This window comes from Arachis stenosperma, chromosome 3 (genome assembly GCF_014773155.1).
Source record: "Arachis stenosperma cultivar V10309 chromosome 3, arast.V10309.gnm1.PFL2, whole genome shotgun sequence".
In the NCBI taxonomy this organism is placed as follows: domain Eukaryota; kingdom Viridiplantae; phylum Streptophyta; class Magnoliopsida; order Fabales; family Fabaceae; genus Arachis; species Arachis stenosperma.
The window spans coordinates 55,074,083-55,092,900 of NC_080379.1; the positions used below are offsets into that span (position 1 = coordinate 55,074,083).

At 33.1% G+C, this 18,818-nt stretch overlaps 1 protein-coding gene across 1 annotated transcript in view; it reads left to right on the forward strand.

Moving 5' to 3' along the window:
* The window catches only part of LOC130968152 (uncharacterized), a 47,536-nt gene extending 29,041 nt beyond the window's left edge, over nucleotides 1-18,495 (forward strand). The window contains exon 6 of the mRNA XM_057893259.1: nucleotides 17,961-18,495. Within this exon, the coding sequence (XP_057749242.1) occupies nucleotides 17,961-18,233 (273 nt within the window). The 3' untranslated portion in view covers nucleotides 18,234-18,495. The remainder of the gene's footprint in view (nucleotides 1-17,960) is intronic.
* The last annotated feature ends 323 nt before the right edge of the window (nucleotides 18,496-18,818 follow it).

Below are 18,818 nucleotides of genomic sequence, written 5' to 3' on the forward strand. Positions count from 1 at the left end.
ACCCAATAAATTAGAGCAATATAATGATGTCATTATTTTATATATGGATAATTCTTCAATATCTTTTTTAATTTGGAACAAAATAAGCAAAGACAGAGTGTTAGAGTATTTTTATTGATCGGTCATGTCATATAGGCCCGAATCATGAACAAAGAAAGGCATGAGATAAAAGGATACCATGGAAATAGGTCAACATCTCTATTGGTAATTAGGGAGATTCCAAGTGCATGCCCAAGTACTTATAACTTCTTGGGTTGTAATTGCTATAAGTAATGTAACTAGGAATCTCATAGAGAGTTTGATCATGGCTTAGGATGAACACTGGCAGCTAAACATGATGAGCTATCTCGTAATAAACTCAGTTGTTACTGATAGTTTCTTCTCGGTATCTTCTTGCATAATCCGAACTCGAAGAAGGAAGAGATAAGAGGGCCTTATGGAGAATGTGCTCAGAAATATGATATCTTGGCAGTATTTCGAGTAACTTCTCAACCTAGTGTTCCTTCGAAAGAAGCGGCTGCCATAAACGAAGGTATTCATGTGTGGATTGTGGCTCAAGATCAGCCTCATATACTCATGGTTTGGAAAGTTTCTATTTGCTCGATGAAAGTATTCTTTTTCTTTTATTGGTTTTGGTTGGTTCCATTTTTTCGATGCAAAGCGAAGAACCTTACCAGGGCTTAACATGTCACAAATCCTCTTGAAAGAGAGGTCTTTCTCGATCAATCCTTTTGTCCCATCCCATTCTTTGAGAATCAGAAAGATCCTTTTCAATCAAGTTTGAATTGGAAACAAAACAAGAGAACAATAGTTTGACAAAGGGTTGAAGTGGATTCTTCTTTTTTATCAATCAAAAGGATGAATCACTCTCGAAAAAAAATCTATTGATTCTCTTCCAATCAGTTGGATAGGACCGTAGGTGCGATGATTTACTTCACGGGTGAGGTCTCTAGTTCAAGTCTATGATGGCCCAGTTGCGCCAAGGAAAAAATAGAAGACTGACTCTTTCATGCATGCTCCACTTGGCTCGGGGTTAGTTTTTTCAAACTAGTTTATTTTTTAACATTAAACAGATATCTATGTTTAGCAAATTTTGAATTAAAGAAGGGGTAATTGTGAAGTTAGACATCAGAAAAGCGTATGACACTATAATGTAGTCTTTTCGTAATCATGTACTAGAATTAATAGGATTTTGGACAATTTAAAGAGGATGAATACAAGGTCTTCTCAACATGGTGACAATATCTTATATCGTAAATGGTTCTCCAACTGTGCCTTTTCTAATGAACAAGAGATTGAGACAAGGTGATCCAATTTCACTTTTTCTCTTTATCTTGGTAGCGAAAGTGTTAAACCAAATATTGGGGTTGGCAAAGGAGAATGGAATCATCAGGGAATTGGAGGTAAAAAGAGACAAAATACCTTTGTCCTACCACTAATTTGCTAAAGACATCTTATTCTTTCCTCCGAAGAAAAGAATAGAAATATAGGAGAATCCTATTGTAATTTGGTCTTATGTCGGGATTGTAATAACCTATTAGAAGTCAACACTTTTTTTCTTTGGAGTTAACCCCAGAAAGATTGAGACTTGGAGACCGGTGATCAATAAGATCGAGAATAAGTTAAGTAAGTGGAAAGCGGGTCAACTGTCTAGAGCGGGAAGAATTACTATGATTAGAGTGGTGGTTAACAACCTCTTGCTTTACTATCTAAGTTTATTCAAACTCTCTAAAAATCTAATCTAATTTTTTTCTGGGGGATAAAAAATGGAAGGAAAAGAATGCCAACTATAAAGAGGAGTGTGCTTCAAAGACCCAAGAACATGGTGGGTTGGGGTGAGTATATCATAATCAAGAATGCGATGTTATTGTTCAAATAATGGTAGCAGTTTGAAAACGAGATAAATCACTTTGGAAAAAAATAATGGTATCCTATAATGTGGGTCAACTAAATAAATAGGTAGTAGAAAATGGAATACCAAAGTCGAATGGACCGTGGAGGGATAATGTTAAGGTGGTGAATGAAGACAACACTTTCAAGGAGATAGCAATAAGAGGGTTTAGAATGTGTGTTGGAAATGGAAACAAAATGAGATTTTGGGAGCATGTATGGGTGGGAGAAAAGAGCCTAAAAGATGAATTTCCAACACTCGATTCCATTTCAATTAAAAACTCTAAGCTGATTATAAACTGCAGCTTCTGTGATGGTCTATCTTGAAATTGGAATCTCACATAGAAAAGACGTTTCTTTGAGTGGAAGTATAAATACTGTGAGAAATTACATACTACTTTACAGAATATTGTTTTAATGAAGGTACAAAGGATGATAATTTGGATTTTTTCGAAAAACATATTGGTGCACGAAATTGCAATCACACTTTTGCAACTCCGCACAACTAACCAGCAAGTGCACTGGGTCGTCCAAGTAATAAAACCTTACGCGAGTAAGGGTCGATCCCACAGAGATTTTCGGCTTGAAGCAAGCTATGGTCATCTTGTAAATCTTAGTCAGGCAGAATCAAATGGTTATGAGGTTTTGATAATTCAAAGATAAATAAAACATAAAATAAAATAAAGATACTTATGTAATTCATTAGTGGGAATTTCAGATAAGCGTTTGGAGATGCTTTGTTGCTTCTGAACCTCTGCTTTCCTATTGTCTTCATCCAATCATGCGTGCTCCCTTCCATGGCAAGCTGTATGTTGGTGGATCACCGTTGTCAATGGCTACCATCCATCCTCCTAGTGAAAATGGTCCAGGTACGGTTTCCATACGGCTAATCATCTGTCGGTTCTCACTTGTGTCGGAATAGGATCTCTCTATCATTTTGTACACTGTCATTGCGCCCAACATTCGTGAGTTTGAAGCTCTTCACAGTCATCCCATCCCAGATCCTACTCGGAATACCACAGACAATGTTTAGACCTTCCAAATCTCAGGAATGCTGCCAATTGGTTCTAGCCTATACTATGAAGGTTCTAATCTCAAGGATTCGAATGCTCTGTTGTCAGGAGAGGCAAGTCAAATCCGTGGATCAGAGACCCAAGAGATTATACTCCGGCTGTCGTCCAATGACTACGTTGAACATCATGTAGACCGCTTGTGGTTGTCAGGCACGCGGATCTTGACTAAGTGAGTAACGAAGATAGTGGGTGATTGTCATGAGTCACCCCTTCATTCTGACTTAACTGAATTAAGTACGAGAGTATATCTTGGAGAAGAAGTAAACGTCAATTGAAAGAGAAACAATAGTACTTGCATTTATTCATGAAGAACAGCAAAGCTACGCACCTTAATCTATGGGTGTAGAAACTCCACCATTGGAAAATACATAAGAGAAAAAGGTCTAGGCATGGCCGAATGGCTAGCCTCCCAAATGTGAAAAATGGCATAAGCCCCCTAGTACAATCGTAAAAGGCGCTATTTATACTAAACTAGTGACTAGGGATTACAGAAAATAAGTAACTAAGTGCAGATAGTGCAGAAATCCACTTCAGGGGCCCACTTAGTGTGTATTTGGGCTGAGCTTTGAAGTCTTCACGTACATAGGCCATTCTTGGAGTTAAACACCAGCTTGTATACCAGTTTGGGCGTTTAACTCCAGTTCTGGTGCCAGTTCCGGCGTTTAACACCAGAAAAAGGGTCTCTAATGGGCGTTTGAACGCCAGTTTGGGCCGTGAAATCTCGAGAAAAGTATAAACTATTATACATCGATGGAAAGCCCAAGATGTCTACTTTTCGACACAATTGAGAGAACGCCAATTGGGCTTCTGTAGCTCCAGAAAATTCACTTTGAGTGCAGGAGGATCAGAATCCAACAGCATCTGCAGTCCTTTCTGAGCCTCTGAATCAGACTTTTGCTCAAGTCCCTCAATTTCAGCCAGAAAATACCTGAAATTACCGAAAAATACACAAACTCATAGTAAAGTCTAGAAATGTGATTTTTGTATAAAAAATAATAAAAATATATTAAAAAGTAACTAGAACATACTAAAAATACCTAAAAACAATGCCAAAAAGGGTATAAATTATCCGCTCATCACAACACCAAACTTAAATTGTTGCTTGTCCCCAAGCAACCAAAAACAAAATAGGATAAAAAGAAGAGAATATACAATAAATTTCAAAATATCAATGAAGCTTAGTTCTAATTAGATGAGCGGGACTAGTAGCTTTTTGCTTCTGAAATGTTTTGGCATCTCACTTTATCCTTTGAAGTTTAGAATGATTGGCATCTATAGGAACTCAGAATTCAGATAGTATTATTGATTCTCCTAGTTTAGTATGTTGATTCTTGAACACAGCTACTTATGAGTCTTGGCCGTGACCCTAAGCATTTTGTTTTTCAATATTACCACCAGATACATAAATGCCACCGACACATAACTGGGTGAACCTTTTCAGATTGTGACTCAACTTTGCTAGAGTCCCAAATTAGACGTGCCCAGAGTTCTTAAGCACACTCTTTTTGTTTTGGATCACGACTTTAACCACTCAGTCTCAAGCTTTTCACTTGGACCTTCATGACACAAGCACATGGTTAGGGACAGCTTGATTTAGCCACTTATGCCAGGATTTTATTCCTTTGGGCCCTCCTATCTACTGTTGCTCAAAGCCTCGGATCCTCTTTACCCTTGCCTTTTAGTTTAAAGGGTTACTGGCTTTTTTGCTCTTGCCTTTTGGTTTAAAGAGCTATTGGCTTTTTCTGCTTGCTTTTTCTTTTTCTTTATTTTTTGCCATTTTTTTCGCAAGCTTTGTGTTTTTCACGGCTTTTTCTTGCTTCAAGAATCAATTTTATGAGGCAACAATTTTAACATTCATAAACTTCACTATAAAAAATATGCACTATTCAAGCATTCATTCAGAGAACAAAAAGTATTGTCACCACATCAAAATAATTAAACTAATTTCAAGATAAAATTTGAAATTTATGTACTTCTTGTTCTTTTACAAATAGAAACATTTTTTATTTAAGAGAGGTGAAAGATTCATGGAACATTCATAGCTTTAAGACATAGACACTAAACACTAATGATCATGTAATAAAGACACAAACATAGACAAAACATAAAGCATAAAACCGAAAAAAAAAGAAAAATAAGAACAAGAAAATTAAAGAACGGGTTCACTTTAGTGACGACAGCTAGTTCTTCCTCTTGAAGATCCTATGGAGTGCTTGAACTCCTCAATATCTCTTCCTTGCCTTTGTTGCTCCTCTCTCATGGCTCTTTGGTCCTTTCTAATTTCATGGAGGATAATGGAGTGCTTTTGGTGCTCCATCCTTAGTTGCTCCATATTGGAACTCAAATCTCCTAAAGAGGTGTTGAGTTCCTCCCAATAGTTGTGTGGAGGAAAATGCATCCCTTGAGGCATCTTAGGGATTTCTTGATGAGGAACATCCTCATGCTCTTGTTGAGGTCCATGAGTGTGCTCTCTTGTTTGCTCTATCCTCTTTTTAGTGATGGGCTTGTCTACTTGATGAGGAAAGGCTAACCTTGCCAAAGTGGAGGGCCTGTCAGCCACCTTGTATGGTTCTAGAGGTATGATCTCATGAACTTCCACTTCCTCTCCAATCATGATACTTTGGATCATGATAGCCCGATCCACAGTTACTTCGGACCAGTTGATAGTAGGAATGATAGAGCATTGGATGAACTCCAACCATCCTCTAGCCACGGGTTTGAGGTCATGCCTTCTCAGTTGAACCGGCTTGCCTTTAGAGTCTCTCTTCCATTGGGCTCCTTCCACACAGATGTCCATGAGGACTTGCTCCAACCTTTGATCAAAGTTGACCCTTCTAGTGAAAGGATGAGGATCTCATTGCATCATTGGCAAGTTGAATGCCAACCTCACGGTTTTCAGACTAAAATCCAAGTATTTTTCCCGAACCACTGTGAGCCAATTCTTTGGGTTCAGGTTCATACTTTGATCATGGTTCTTAGTGATCCATGCATTAGAATAAAACTCTTGAACCATTAACATTCCGACTTGTTGGATGGGGTTGGTGAGAACTTCCCAACCTCTTCTTCGAACTTCACGTCAAATCTCTGGATATTCACTCTTTTTGAGCATGAAGGGGACCTCAGGGATCACCTTTTTCTTGGCCACAACTTCATAGAAGTGGTCTTCATGGACTTTTGATATGAATCTTTCCATCTCCTATGACTCAGAGATGGAAGAAACTGCCTTCCCTTTCTTCTTTTTAGAGATTTCTTCGGCCTTAGGTGCCATTAATAGTTATGGAAAAACAAAAAAAAAGTAGAGCTTTTTCCCACACCAAACTTAAAAGGTTTGCTCGTTCTCGAGCAAAAGAAAAAAGAAGGGAGTAGAAGAAGAAAAAATAGAGGAGATGGAAGTGTATGAGTGGTTCGGCCAAGAGAGGTGAAGAAGTGTTTGTGATGTGTGAAATTGAGGGTGGTAAGGAGGGGTATTTATAGGGTAAGGGAGAATGGGAATCCGTGTGAGAATGGGTGGGTTTGGGAGGGAAATGTTTTGAATTTGAATGGTGAGGTAGGTAGGGTTTTATGAGGGGTTTTTTGGGGAAGAGTTGATGGATGTGAGTGGTAGAGAGATTGTGGGGAAGAGGGTAGGATTTGATAGGTGAACGGTGTTTGGGAAAGAGTGTTATGGAAAGGTGTAAAGAGAAAAGAGAGTGAGTTGGGGTAGGTGGGGATCCTGTGGGATCCACAGATTCTGAGGTGTCAAGGATTTCTCATTCCTGCACATTTCTGGCGTTTAAACGCCCTCTGTGTGCTATTTCTGGCGTTTGACACCAGCTTTGCTACCTTTCCTGGCATTAAACGCCAGTCTGGCTGCCTTTTCTGGCATTTAATGCCCAGAATGCTGCCAGACTGGGTGTTAAACACCCATTCTGCTATTCTTACTGGTGTTTAACGCCAGCCAGGAACCATACACCCTTTTCTGGCATTAAACGCCAGTCTGTTTGCCCATTCTGGCATTTAACACCCAGAATGCTGCCATTTTAGGCGTTAAACGCCCATTTTGCTATCCTTACTGGCGTTTAAACGCCAGTAAGCTCGTCCTCCAGGGTGTGCTATTTTTTATGCTATTTTTGATTCCTGCTTTAATTCTGCAGTTGTTTTTGTGACTCCACATGATCTTCAACCTAAAGAAAACATAAACTAACAATAGAAAATAAAATAAAAAATTAATTAACATAGATAAATAAAATTGGGTTGCCTCCCAATAAACGCTTCTTTAATGTCAATAGCTTGACAGGAAGCTCTTACAGAACTTCACAGATGCTCAGAGCAGGATTGTGGTCTCCCAACACCAAACTTAGAGTTTGAATGTGGGGGCTCTGCTTGACTCTGTATGGAGAGAATTGGATGAAGCTTTTCATGCTTCTTCTCCATGTTTACAGAAGAAGATCCTTGAGCCTTAAACACAAGGTAGTCCTCATTCAATTGAAGGATAAACTCTCCTCTATCCACATCAATCACAGCCCTTGCTGTGGCTAGGAAGGGTCTTCCAAGGATAACGGATTCATCCTCATCCTTCCTAGTGTCTAGGATTATGAAGTCAGCAGGGATGTAGAGACCTTCAACCTTCACTAAGACATCTTCTACAAGTCCATAAGCCTTTTTCATTGATTTGTCTGCCATCTCTAATGAGATTATTGCAACTTGTACCTCAAAGATTCCTAGTTTCTCCATTACAGAGAGTGGCATGAGGTTTATACCTGACTCCAGGTCACACAAAGCCTTCTCAAAGGTCATGGTGCCTATAGTACAAGGTATTAAGAACCTTCCAGGATCTGGTTTCTTCTGAGGTATTTTCAGCTGAACCAAGGTATTCAGTTCATTGATGAGCAATAGAGGTTCATCCTCCCAGGTCTCATTACCAAATAACTTGGCATTCAGCTTCATGATTGCTCCTAGGTATTGTGTAACTTGCTCTTCAATAATATCTTCATCTTCTTTAGAGGAAGAATACTCATCAGAGCTCATGAATGGTAATAAGAAGTTCAGTGAAATCTCTATGGTCTCTATATGAGCCTCAGATTCATTTGGTTCCTCATTAGGGACTTCCTTATTGGCTAGTGGATGTCCATTGAGGTCTTCCTGACTGGAGATCACTACCTCTTCCTCCTCTATAGGTTCGGCCATTTTGGTTATATTAATGGCCTTGCACTCTCTCTTTGGATTCTCTTCTGTATTGCTTGGGAGAGTACTAGGAGAATTTTCAGTAACTGTTTTACTCAGCTGACCCACTTGTACCTCCAAATTTCTGATGGAGGATCTTGTCTCGGTCATGAAATTGAGAGTGACCTTAGATAGGTCAGAGACTATGTTTGCTAAGCCAGAGGGGCTCTGCTCGGAATTCTCTGTCTGTTACTGAGAAGAAGATGAAAAAGACTTGCTATTGCCAAACCTATGTTTCCCACCATTATTATTATTGAAGCGTTGTTGAGGCTTCTGTTGATCCTTCCATGAGAAATTTGGATGATTTCTCCATGAAGGATTATATGTGTTTCCATAGGGTTCTCCCATGTAATTCACCTCTTCCATTGCAAGATTCTCAGGGTCATAAGCTTCTCCTTCAGAGGAGGCTTCTTTAGTACTACCGGATGCAGCTTGCAATCCAGTCAGATTTTGAGAAATCATATTGACTTGCTGAGTCAATATTTTGTTCTGAGCCAATATGGCATTCAAAGTATCAATTTCAAGAACTCCTTTCTTCTGAGTCATCCCATTATTCACAGGATTTCTTTCAGAAGTGTACATGAACTGGTTATTTGCAACTATCTCAATGAGTTCCTAGGCTTCTGCAGGTGTTTTCAGATGAAGAGATCCACCAACAGAATGGTCCAATGACATCTTGGACAATTCAAATAGACCATCATAGAATATACATATGATGATCCATTCTGGAAGCATGTCAGAAGGACACTTTTTGGTTAATTGCTTGTATCTTTTCCAAGCTTTATAGAGAGATTCACCTTCCTTCTGTTTGAAGGTTTGGACTTCCACTCTAAGCTTGCTCATCTTTTGAGGTGGAAAGAATTTGGTCAAGAAAGCACTGACCAACTTGTCCCAAGAGTTCTGGCTTTCTCTATGTTGTGAGTCTAACCATATCCTAACTCTGTCTCTTATAGCAAAGGGAAAAAGCATAAGTCTGTAGACCTCGGGATCAACCCCATTGGTCTTAACAGTATCACAGATCTGCAAGAATTCAGCTAAGAACTAATGTGGATCTTTCGATGGAACTCCATGAAACTTGCGATTCTGGTGCATTAGAGAAACTAATTGAGGCTTAAACTCAAAGTTGTTCTCTCCAATGGCAGGAATTGAGATGCTTCTTCCATAGAAGTTGGAAGTTGGTGCAGTATAGTCACCAAGCATCTTTCTTGCATCTCTAGCATTGTTGTTGGGTTCGGCTGCCATGTCTGCTTCTTTTTCGAAATTTTCTGTAAGGTCCTCTCTGGAATGTTGTGCTTTAGCTTTTCTTAGCTTCCTCTTCAGAGTCCTTTCAGGTTCAGAATCAGCCTCAACAAGAATGTCCTTATCCTTGTTTCTACTCGTATGAAAAAGAAGAGAACAAAGGGAGTAGTGAAATCATTTATGTCACAGTATAGAGATTCCTTTATGTGAGTATAAGAATAGAAGAATAGAAGAATGAGAAGAGAGAGGAGATGAAGAATTCGAACACACACACACACACACACACACACAGAGAGAGAGGGGTTTGAATTATGAGGAGAAGAGAAGTGTTAGCAATTACATAGAAGGAGATGAGAGAGGGAGTATTCGAATTTTAAAAGAGAAAAATATTTTTGTTTTTATTTAATTAATTAAGTTAGTTTCGAAAATATTAAAAGAAATAAAATAAAATTAGAATTTAAAATAATTAGTTAATTAAAAAGAATTTTGAAAAAGTGGTGGGTGATTTTCGAAAATTGGAAGTGGGGAAGTGGTTAGGTGGTTTTGAAAAAGATAAGAAATAGTGATTAGTTGAAAAAGATTTGAAAATAATTTTGAAAAGATAAGAAGTTAGAAAAATATTTTGAAATTTAAATTTTAAAAAGATATGATTGAAATTTATTTTGAAAAAGAATTGAAAAAGAAATTAAAAAGGTTTGATTTTTAAAATTAGAGTTCATGACTTGACTAATAAGAAACTAAAAGATATGATTCTAGAATTTAAAGATTGAACCTTTCTTAACAAGAAAGTAACAAACTTGAAATTTTTGAATCAAATCATTAATTGTTAGCAAGGATTTTCGAAAATATGAAATAAGATTAAGAAAAGATTTTTGAAAAATTAGTTTGAAAATTTTCGAAAACATTAAAAGAAAAATGAAAAAGATAAGATAGAAAGATATGATTGATGAAAGATGATATGAAAAAGATAAGATTTTAAAATTTAAAAGGGATGAAAAAGATAGCCATTTAAAATTATGAATTAAAACATGAAAATTTGAAAAAAAAATCGAATTGGAAACAAAATTACCTCCCTTGTATCATCCTGGCGTTAAACGCCCAGAATGCTATCCATTCTGACATTTAATGCCCACTTGACTGCCTCTCTGGGCGTTTAACGCCAGGCAGGGTACCTGGCTGGTGTTAAATGCAAGGAATCCTTCTTTACTAGGCATTTTTCTAAACGCCCAGAATGCTGCCAATTCTGGCGTTAAACGCCCAGAATGCTGCCCATTTTGGCGTTTAATGCCCAGAATGATATCTTTACTGGCGTTTTAACGCCAGTGAGCTCTTTTTCTCTGTGATTCCTCTGCTTTATGTTCTGATCCTTATTTCTTTGTATTATTTACTGAAAAGATATATATTTATTTTTTTTGAATTTGAAATTTTGACTTGACTAACAAGAAACAACTAAATTTTAAAAATTTTTTGACCAAGTCAACTCAATTTTGAAATTTATGAGAAGAAAAAGGAGAAGATATTTTTTTACTTTTGAATTTTTAATGAGGAGAGAGAAAAACAACAAAATGAAACAAAACATAAAAATTTAAGATCAAAGCAAATAATGCATGCAAGAACACTTTGAATGTCAAGATGAACACCAAGAACACTTTGAAGATCATGATGAATATCAAGAACATATTTTTGAAAATTTTTTAAGAAAAGAAAGACATGCAAGACACCAAACTTAAAAATTTTTAATGTTTAGACACCATGAATTTGAAAATGCACAAGAAAAATAAGAAAAGACACAAAACAATAAAATTTAAAGATCAAACAAGGAAAATCATCAAGAACAACTTGAAGATCAAAGAAGAACACAATGCATGAATTTTCGAAAATCTAAGAAAAATTAAAAACATGCAGTTAACACCAAACTTAAAATTTGACACTAGACTCAAACAAGAGACACAAATTTTTTTTGTTTTTATGATTTTATTAATTTTTTCGAAAACATTTTTGAAAAGAAAATAAAGGTTGAAACAAGAAAAAAGGTTACCTAATCTAAGCAACAAGATGAACCGTCAGTTGTCCAAACTCGAATAAACCCTGGCAACGGCGCCAAAAACTTGGTGCACGTAATTGCAATCACACTTTTGCAACTCCGCACAACTAACCAGCAAGTGCATTGGGTCGTCCAAGTAATAAAACCTTATGCGAGTAAGGGTCGATCTCACAGAGATTGTCGGCTTGAAGCAAGCTATGGTCATCCTGTAAATCTTAGTCAGGTGGACTCAAATGGTTATGAGGTTTTGATAATTAAAAGATAAATAAAACATTAAATAAAATAAAGATACTTATGTAATTCATTAGTGGGAATTTCAGATAAACGTTTGGAGATGCTTTGTTGCTTCTGAACCTCTGCTTTCCTATTGCCTTGATCCAATCATGCGTGCTCCCTTCCATGGTAAGCTGTATGTTGGTGGATCACCGTTGTCAATGGCTACCATCCGTCTTCTCAGTGAAAATGGTCCAGGTACGGTTTCCGCACGGCTAATCATCTGTCGGTTCTCACTTGTGTCGGAATAGGATCTCTCTATCCTTTTGCACACTATCACTGCGCCCAACATTCGCGAGTTTGAAGCTCGTCATAGTCATCCCATCCCAGATCCTACTCGAAATACCACAGACAAGGTTTAGACTTTCCGGATCTCAAGAATGCTGCCAATTGGTTCTAGCTTATACCACGAAGGTTCTAATCTCACGGATTTGAATGCTCTGTTGTCAGGAGAGGCGAGTCAAATCCGTGGATCAGAGGCCCAAGAAATTATACTCCGACTGTCGTCCAATGACTATGTTGAACATCATGTAGACCGCTTGTGGTTGTCAGGCACGCGGATCTTGGCTAAGCGAGTAACGAAGATAGTGGGTGATTGTCACGGGTCACCCCTTCATTTTGACTTAACTGAATTAAGTACGAGATTATATCTTGGAGAAGAAGTAAGCGTGAATTGAAAGAGAAATAATAGTACTTGCATTAATTTATGAAGAACAGTAGAGCTCCGCACCTTAATCTATGAGGTGTAGAAACTCCACCGTTGAAAAATACATAAGAGAAAAAGGTCTAGGCATGGCCGAATGGCCAGCCTCCCAAATGTGAAAAATGGCATAAGCCCCTTAATACAATAGTAAAAAATGCTATTTATACTAAACTAGTGACTAGGAATTACAGAAAATAAGTAACTAAGTGCAGATAGTGCAGAAATCCACTTTCGGGGCCCACTTAGTGTGTATTTGGGCTGAGCTTTGAAGCTTTCACATGCATAGGCCATTCTTGGAGTTAAACGCCAGCTTGGATGCCAATTTTTGCGTTTAACTCCAGTTCTGGTGCTAGTTCCGGCATTTAACGCTAGAAAAGGGTCTCTGGTGGGCGTTTGGACGCCAGTTTGGGCCGTCAAATCTCGAGCAAAGTATGAACTATTATACATTGTTGGAAAGCCCAAGTGTGTACTTTCCAATGCAATTGAGAGCATGCCAATTGGGTATCTGTAGCTCCAGAAATCCACTTCGAGTGCAGGAGGGTCAGAATCCAACAACATCTGCAATCCTTTCTCAGCCTCTGAATCAGACTTTTGCTTAGGTCCCTCAATTTCAGCCAGAAAATACCTAAAATTACAGAAAAACACACAAACTCATAGTAAAGTTCAGAAATATAATTTTTGCATAAAAACTAATAAAAATATATTAAAAAGTAACTAGAATATACTAAAAACTACCTAAAAACAATGCCAAAAAGCGTATAAATTATCCTCTCATCACATATGCTTCTCATAAAATCATTGATATAGATGTTTCTCAGTAAAATCATTGATAAGTACATTTGTGTGGGCAAAGCTAGGTGTGGCGGAATCAAAGTTTTTTTTTTTTTTTTACAATATTTAAGAGGGATGGTTCCATCTAGAGTTGAGATGATAGGATAGTTTGCTTACTTTGCAAACTAAATACAAAGGTAAAGTCTGCAAGGATAAACATCATTCATAATGTGAATCTAATTGTATCCTTTGTAATGTTTGTGTCAAGGATAACAATCATTTGTTTGTTCATTGTAATTTCATTAATAAATTGTAGTGTTTAGTCCTATGTATAGGGGTTTGATGCGGTAAACCCGAAGGGTATTAGGGAGTTTTTGAAGTTTGGTACGATAACATAAAGACTAGTTATATGTACTAGAAAATGGGTTAACTTGTTTTTTGCAATCATATGGGTGACATAGAACATTAGGAATTGTAGAGTCTTTGATAATAAAGAAACTCTAGTAGAAGAGGTTTGGGAGGAGATATTAAGTGTGTGTTTGGATTTCAGTTTGTAAACGGGAGTTTGCATAAAATTGATTTTGCAAACTTGATTTTGATGAAAAGTGAGTTTGTGTTAAAGTGATTTATGTTTGGTAATCTTTTATCAAAATGGATTATAGTAAAGTAAATATTGTTTGGATTACACTACTCAAAATTACTTTTAGATAAAAAATTACTAAAATAGACATCAAATTAAATAAATTTTTTATATTATTCTATCATTTTAATTTATTTATTTAAATAAATATTATTAATTAATTTTATAATAAAATTAATATTTACTTACTAAAATAAAAATAATATATAAAAATTGTCAAAATATATTTTTATATCAAAAGCAAAAATAATATATGAAAAATATATATCAAAATATACTTTATTAAATTATATTACTTATAATTTTTTTAATACTCTCTCTACTCTTTTATTTAATACTATTTTAAACTATAAATTTTAATTATTCATGACTTGATTCTTAGTTATAATTAATTTTTTATTTATTTTGTTTTTTTTAATGGGATCAATAATTTATATTATAACAAAATTATAATAATAAATTAATATACAAGAATTACACTTACAAATTTTAACAAAGCTAAATAAAAATATTTTTTTTATACAAAATTAAAAGTAAAAATTTAATAAAAAAATATAATTATATATTTAAAATATTTAAATACTAAAAGGACTACAAGCAAAGAAATAAAGGGTAGAATTGATAAAACAAAATAAATTCAATCCTAACGTGATTATCTAAACGCAGAAGCTACAATTTCTAACTTCTTATAAACGCACGTTAAGAACCTAAAATCACGTTGGCGTTTAAAGAAAAAAAAAGCATCCAAACAAAAAGAGGAAGCGTTCAATGCACTCAAACGTACTTCTCTTCTTTCTAACGCAAAACCAAACACACCCTAATAAGTCATTAGAAAGAGTGAAAAAGATATCATAAGCATGATGTTGTTTGTAAAAGTAAACAGGTTGGCAGACCACAAATAATAATTGAACTACCTCAAGGGATGCACAAAAGACAATGGTGGCTATGTGTTGAATTTATTCGAGAAAAATAACGATTTTCATTGGTGGATATGTTCTTGATGATAAATTGATAATAATAAGTGGCTGGTATTCTAACTGAAATGGTAGATGTAAGAAATAGGTTTATAGCAGTGGTGCGTGGAGTGGAAGTATCCGTTTAATTTGTCCTAGGAGAATCCTTGGGAATTCCAAATGAGCTAATGATTAGAACATATGAGGAAAGCATTATCAAATGGTAAAATGAAGACAAAAAGTGAAATTATACACAATATTTTGAAAGAAACAGATTCAGATATCTAATGCAAGAGGTGAGAAAAGTAGAGTTTATTTTGACAATTTCAATAGAATTCTCTTTCCTAGAGAGACAGTGACAATAAACAAAATCGTAGGATGATTATGGTGTGATTTAGTGTAATTAGTGTTGAAAATTTTGTTGGGTGTAATTTACAAATATTCGTCGGTGCCAGTGCTACCAACTGTCTTGATGGCAATAGCAAAGGGACAATTCAGTAGTGTCTTCTTCCTTTAGTGATAAAGTGATAATAGTAGGAAGAAAAATACTAGTAGGACAGTGCATCACAAGTTCTTTTTTCTTTTGAAGTAACCTTAAGGGTTAAAACTCTTCAAGAGTTATAAAAAAAAATGTGTAGACAAATAAGAATTAATTTAATTTCAATGTTTTTGTAGCCAAAAAATCAATTTAATCTTTAGATTTTAAAATATTGATTTGATTTCTAAATTTTATAAAGTTAGCTCTTTTAAATTTATCTAGTCAACATTGTTAACAGAATGCTAATATTTAATTGCCTCCTTTTCGTTGTATATAGCCATGCATATTTTTATGGCATTTTTTTATTTTAAACAGTAATACTACATAACCAGTAAAAATTTACAATCATTTTTATAAATATTTGTCCATAGAAACATATAATTTGCATCTATAATTAATTAAGTTTGCGCACATAAGTCAACACGATTTGAATCTAAATTTATCAAAGTTTACACAAATAAATCAATAAAGTTTATTTGTTGAAGATAATTTGATATTCGTATGGACCAAATATTTGTCAAAATTGACAAAAAAAAATGCTGATTCCAAGAATTTCTAATATTTAATTGGCCTTCTCTCTTGTATGGCGTGTACTTGAATCACCTTTTTATTAAAGTACTTTTTTCTAAAACAAAGGTAGAAAGATCAATCCAATATCATGTCGATTAAAAGATAGAAAGATGATAAAATTTTTTGCAAATGAACTTTGTTTATAATTTTATAGATTTGTTACTGTATATTTTTTTTAATAAGAGTATCAATACTTTGGTCTAGTCAATATAGTTTAAATTCATTTTTAAGATTTTTAAAATTTTAAAAATAACTAAGTTTAGTTAATAAGACTTGTAACAACTTTTCAACTACATACATATTGATGGATATGTCTAAAATGAACACAATAATTATGTGTTTATTAGATGCGCCACATTTATATAGACCATTAGATTTGATTAGATGAAAATCAAAGCCTAATATAAAAGAAGAGTATTGATGGACTCTAATAAATACAGAATATCCTAGTACATAAATAAATATTTTAAATGGAAATACTTTAATACACAATATTTTAAATGACAATAAAATCTTTTATTCTTAAATAATTAAATATAAAACATATAAATAGAAAAATATGAGTATTTTTATTCAATAAAATTAATTATTATACAAGAAGTTTTTATAATATTAAAAAATTATATTAAAATAAAATTTTAAACTGTAACATAAAAATATAAAATAATTAAAATTTTATTTTATATTACTTGACAAATAATTAGATTATTATATTCAAAATTATTAATTAACTAATTTTGTTAAAGATATTATCATATAAAATAATTTTTCATCAAAATATTTTGAAAATATAATTTATTTAAAATATTATATATAATACATGAAAATATTAACCTTTTTTATTTTTTTCAATTTTTTTAAAAAAGTAGAATAAAAATAATATAATTCTAAAGACATGCCTATCACATTATATATTTACTTATATTAGTAAGACCTAAACTAATCAAACTTACATAATTAAAAATATAAAACATATCAATACAAAAAAATAAATATTTTTTATTTATTAAAATTAACTTTAAAGTTTCATATATATAATATTTAAAAATATATATTTATAATAAGGTCATTTTTTATTTTTATTATTTTCATGTATTTTCTTATTGTTTTAGTTAAATTTTTTATTCTCTAACTCGACCAAATTTATATATATATATATGATATATATATATATATATATATATATATATATATATATATATATATATATATGAAAAATTAGTGTACAAATGTCATAATATTTTTAAAATATTTTTATTTTTTTTGTATTTATATATTTTATATTTTTAATTACATAAGTTTGATTAGTTTAGGTTTTACTAATATAAGTAAATATGTAATATGATAAGCATATCTTTAGAATTATATTATTTATTCTATTTTTTTAATTAAAAAAAAAGTTAATATTTTCATGTATTATAAATAATATTTTAAATAAATTATATTTTTAAAATATTTTGATGAAAAATTATATTATATAATATCTTTAATAAAATTAGCTAGTTAATAAATTTTAAATATAATAATTTAATTATTTGTCAAGTAATATAAAATAAAATTTTAATTATTTTATATTTTTATGTTACAGTTTAAAATTTTATTTTAATATAATTTTTTAATATCATAAAAATTTTTTACATAATAATTAAATTTATTGAATAAAGAATACTTATATTTTTGTATTTATATGTTTTATATTTAATTATTTAAGATTAAAAGATTCTGTTATCATTTAAAATATTATCATTTAAAGTATTTATTTATGTACTAAAATATTCTGTATTTATTAGAGTCCTTCCATACTCTTTTTTTATATTAGCCTTTAATTTTCATCTAATCAAATCTAATAGCCTATATAAATATGGCACATCTAATAAACACATCATTATTGTGCTCGTTTTAGACGTACCTCATATTGATATTTTATACTTTTAAAGGATATCGTGATAATTCCCATAATTTTAATCATTAAATTCATCCACGAACTGATTTGATTAACAAAGTGAAAGATTATGATAAAACCTTTAAGGTGGTATTAAATTGGTTGTCTCTTATGTTGTTCAGCAAACTATTGAAGGATTGGAGTTTGTGCACAAATACAAGGTCATTAAGCGCATGTTGGCTACATTTCCAAGGCTATATAAAGTGATCAATGGTGCAACCAAGAAGGCAATGATCGTAAAAGTGAGAACTGATGGCAACATAATCAAAATGTTTAGTGATAACAATGGAAAAGTAATTAATTTCGTGACGTCAGCTTTAGAGTTTGAGGATCACGTTTATTTGGGTAGTCTTAATTCCAACTTTGTTGGAAAACTACCACTGCATAGTGATTAGAAATTTAAGCCATCCTCCAATAAATTAAAGGGCGTATGTGTTTCAATATTGTGTAAGAAATAAACAGTAACAATAATATCTTCAATAATGTGCCAATGTATGTGATTGCTTATGCCCCAAATATATTATAATTATGGAGTGTTAATATCCCCGGCCGGTTGAATGTGAAGGGTGGAAATGTAAAATACAACGTAATAATTAATGTTCAAAAGAGATGCACATGGAATAAAATGTGCCACCTTAGAATACTTGATACTCGAATATAATGCGTTGCATAATAATACTAATTTAGATTCTCATGTAATGTATACAAAATTTCTATTTAATTTATATATTTTTTTTATAATTTTTAGCAAATGAATATTGTCATTCCTATTTTGATAATATCACTCCTTTATTTTTTACAAGTTCATGCAAATATATAATGTAAAAAAAAATCATGTTTAAAAAGACATTGTCATTTTTTTAAAATTATTTTTTACTAACTTATTTAATTTGTATAAACTCTATTATTTAATATATATATATATATATATATATATATATATATATATTACATTTTTGTATAAATATTCTTCGATAACT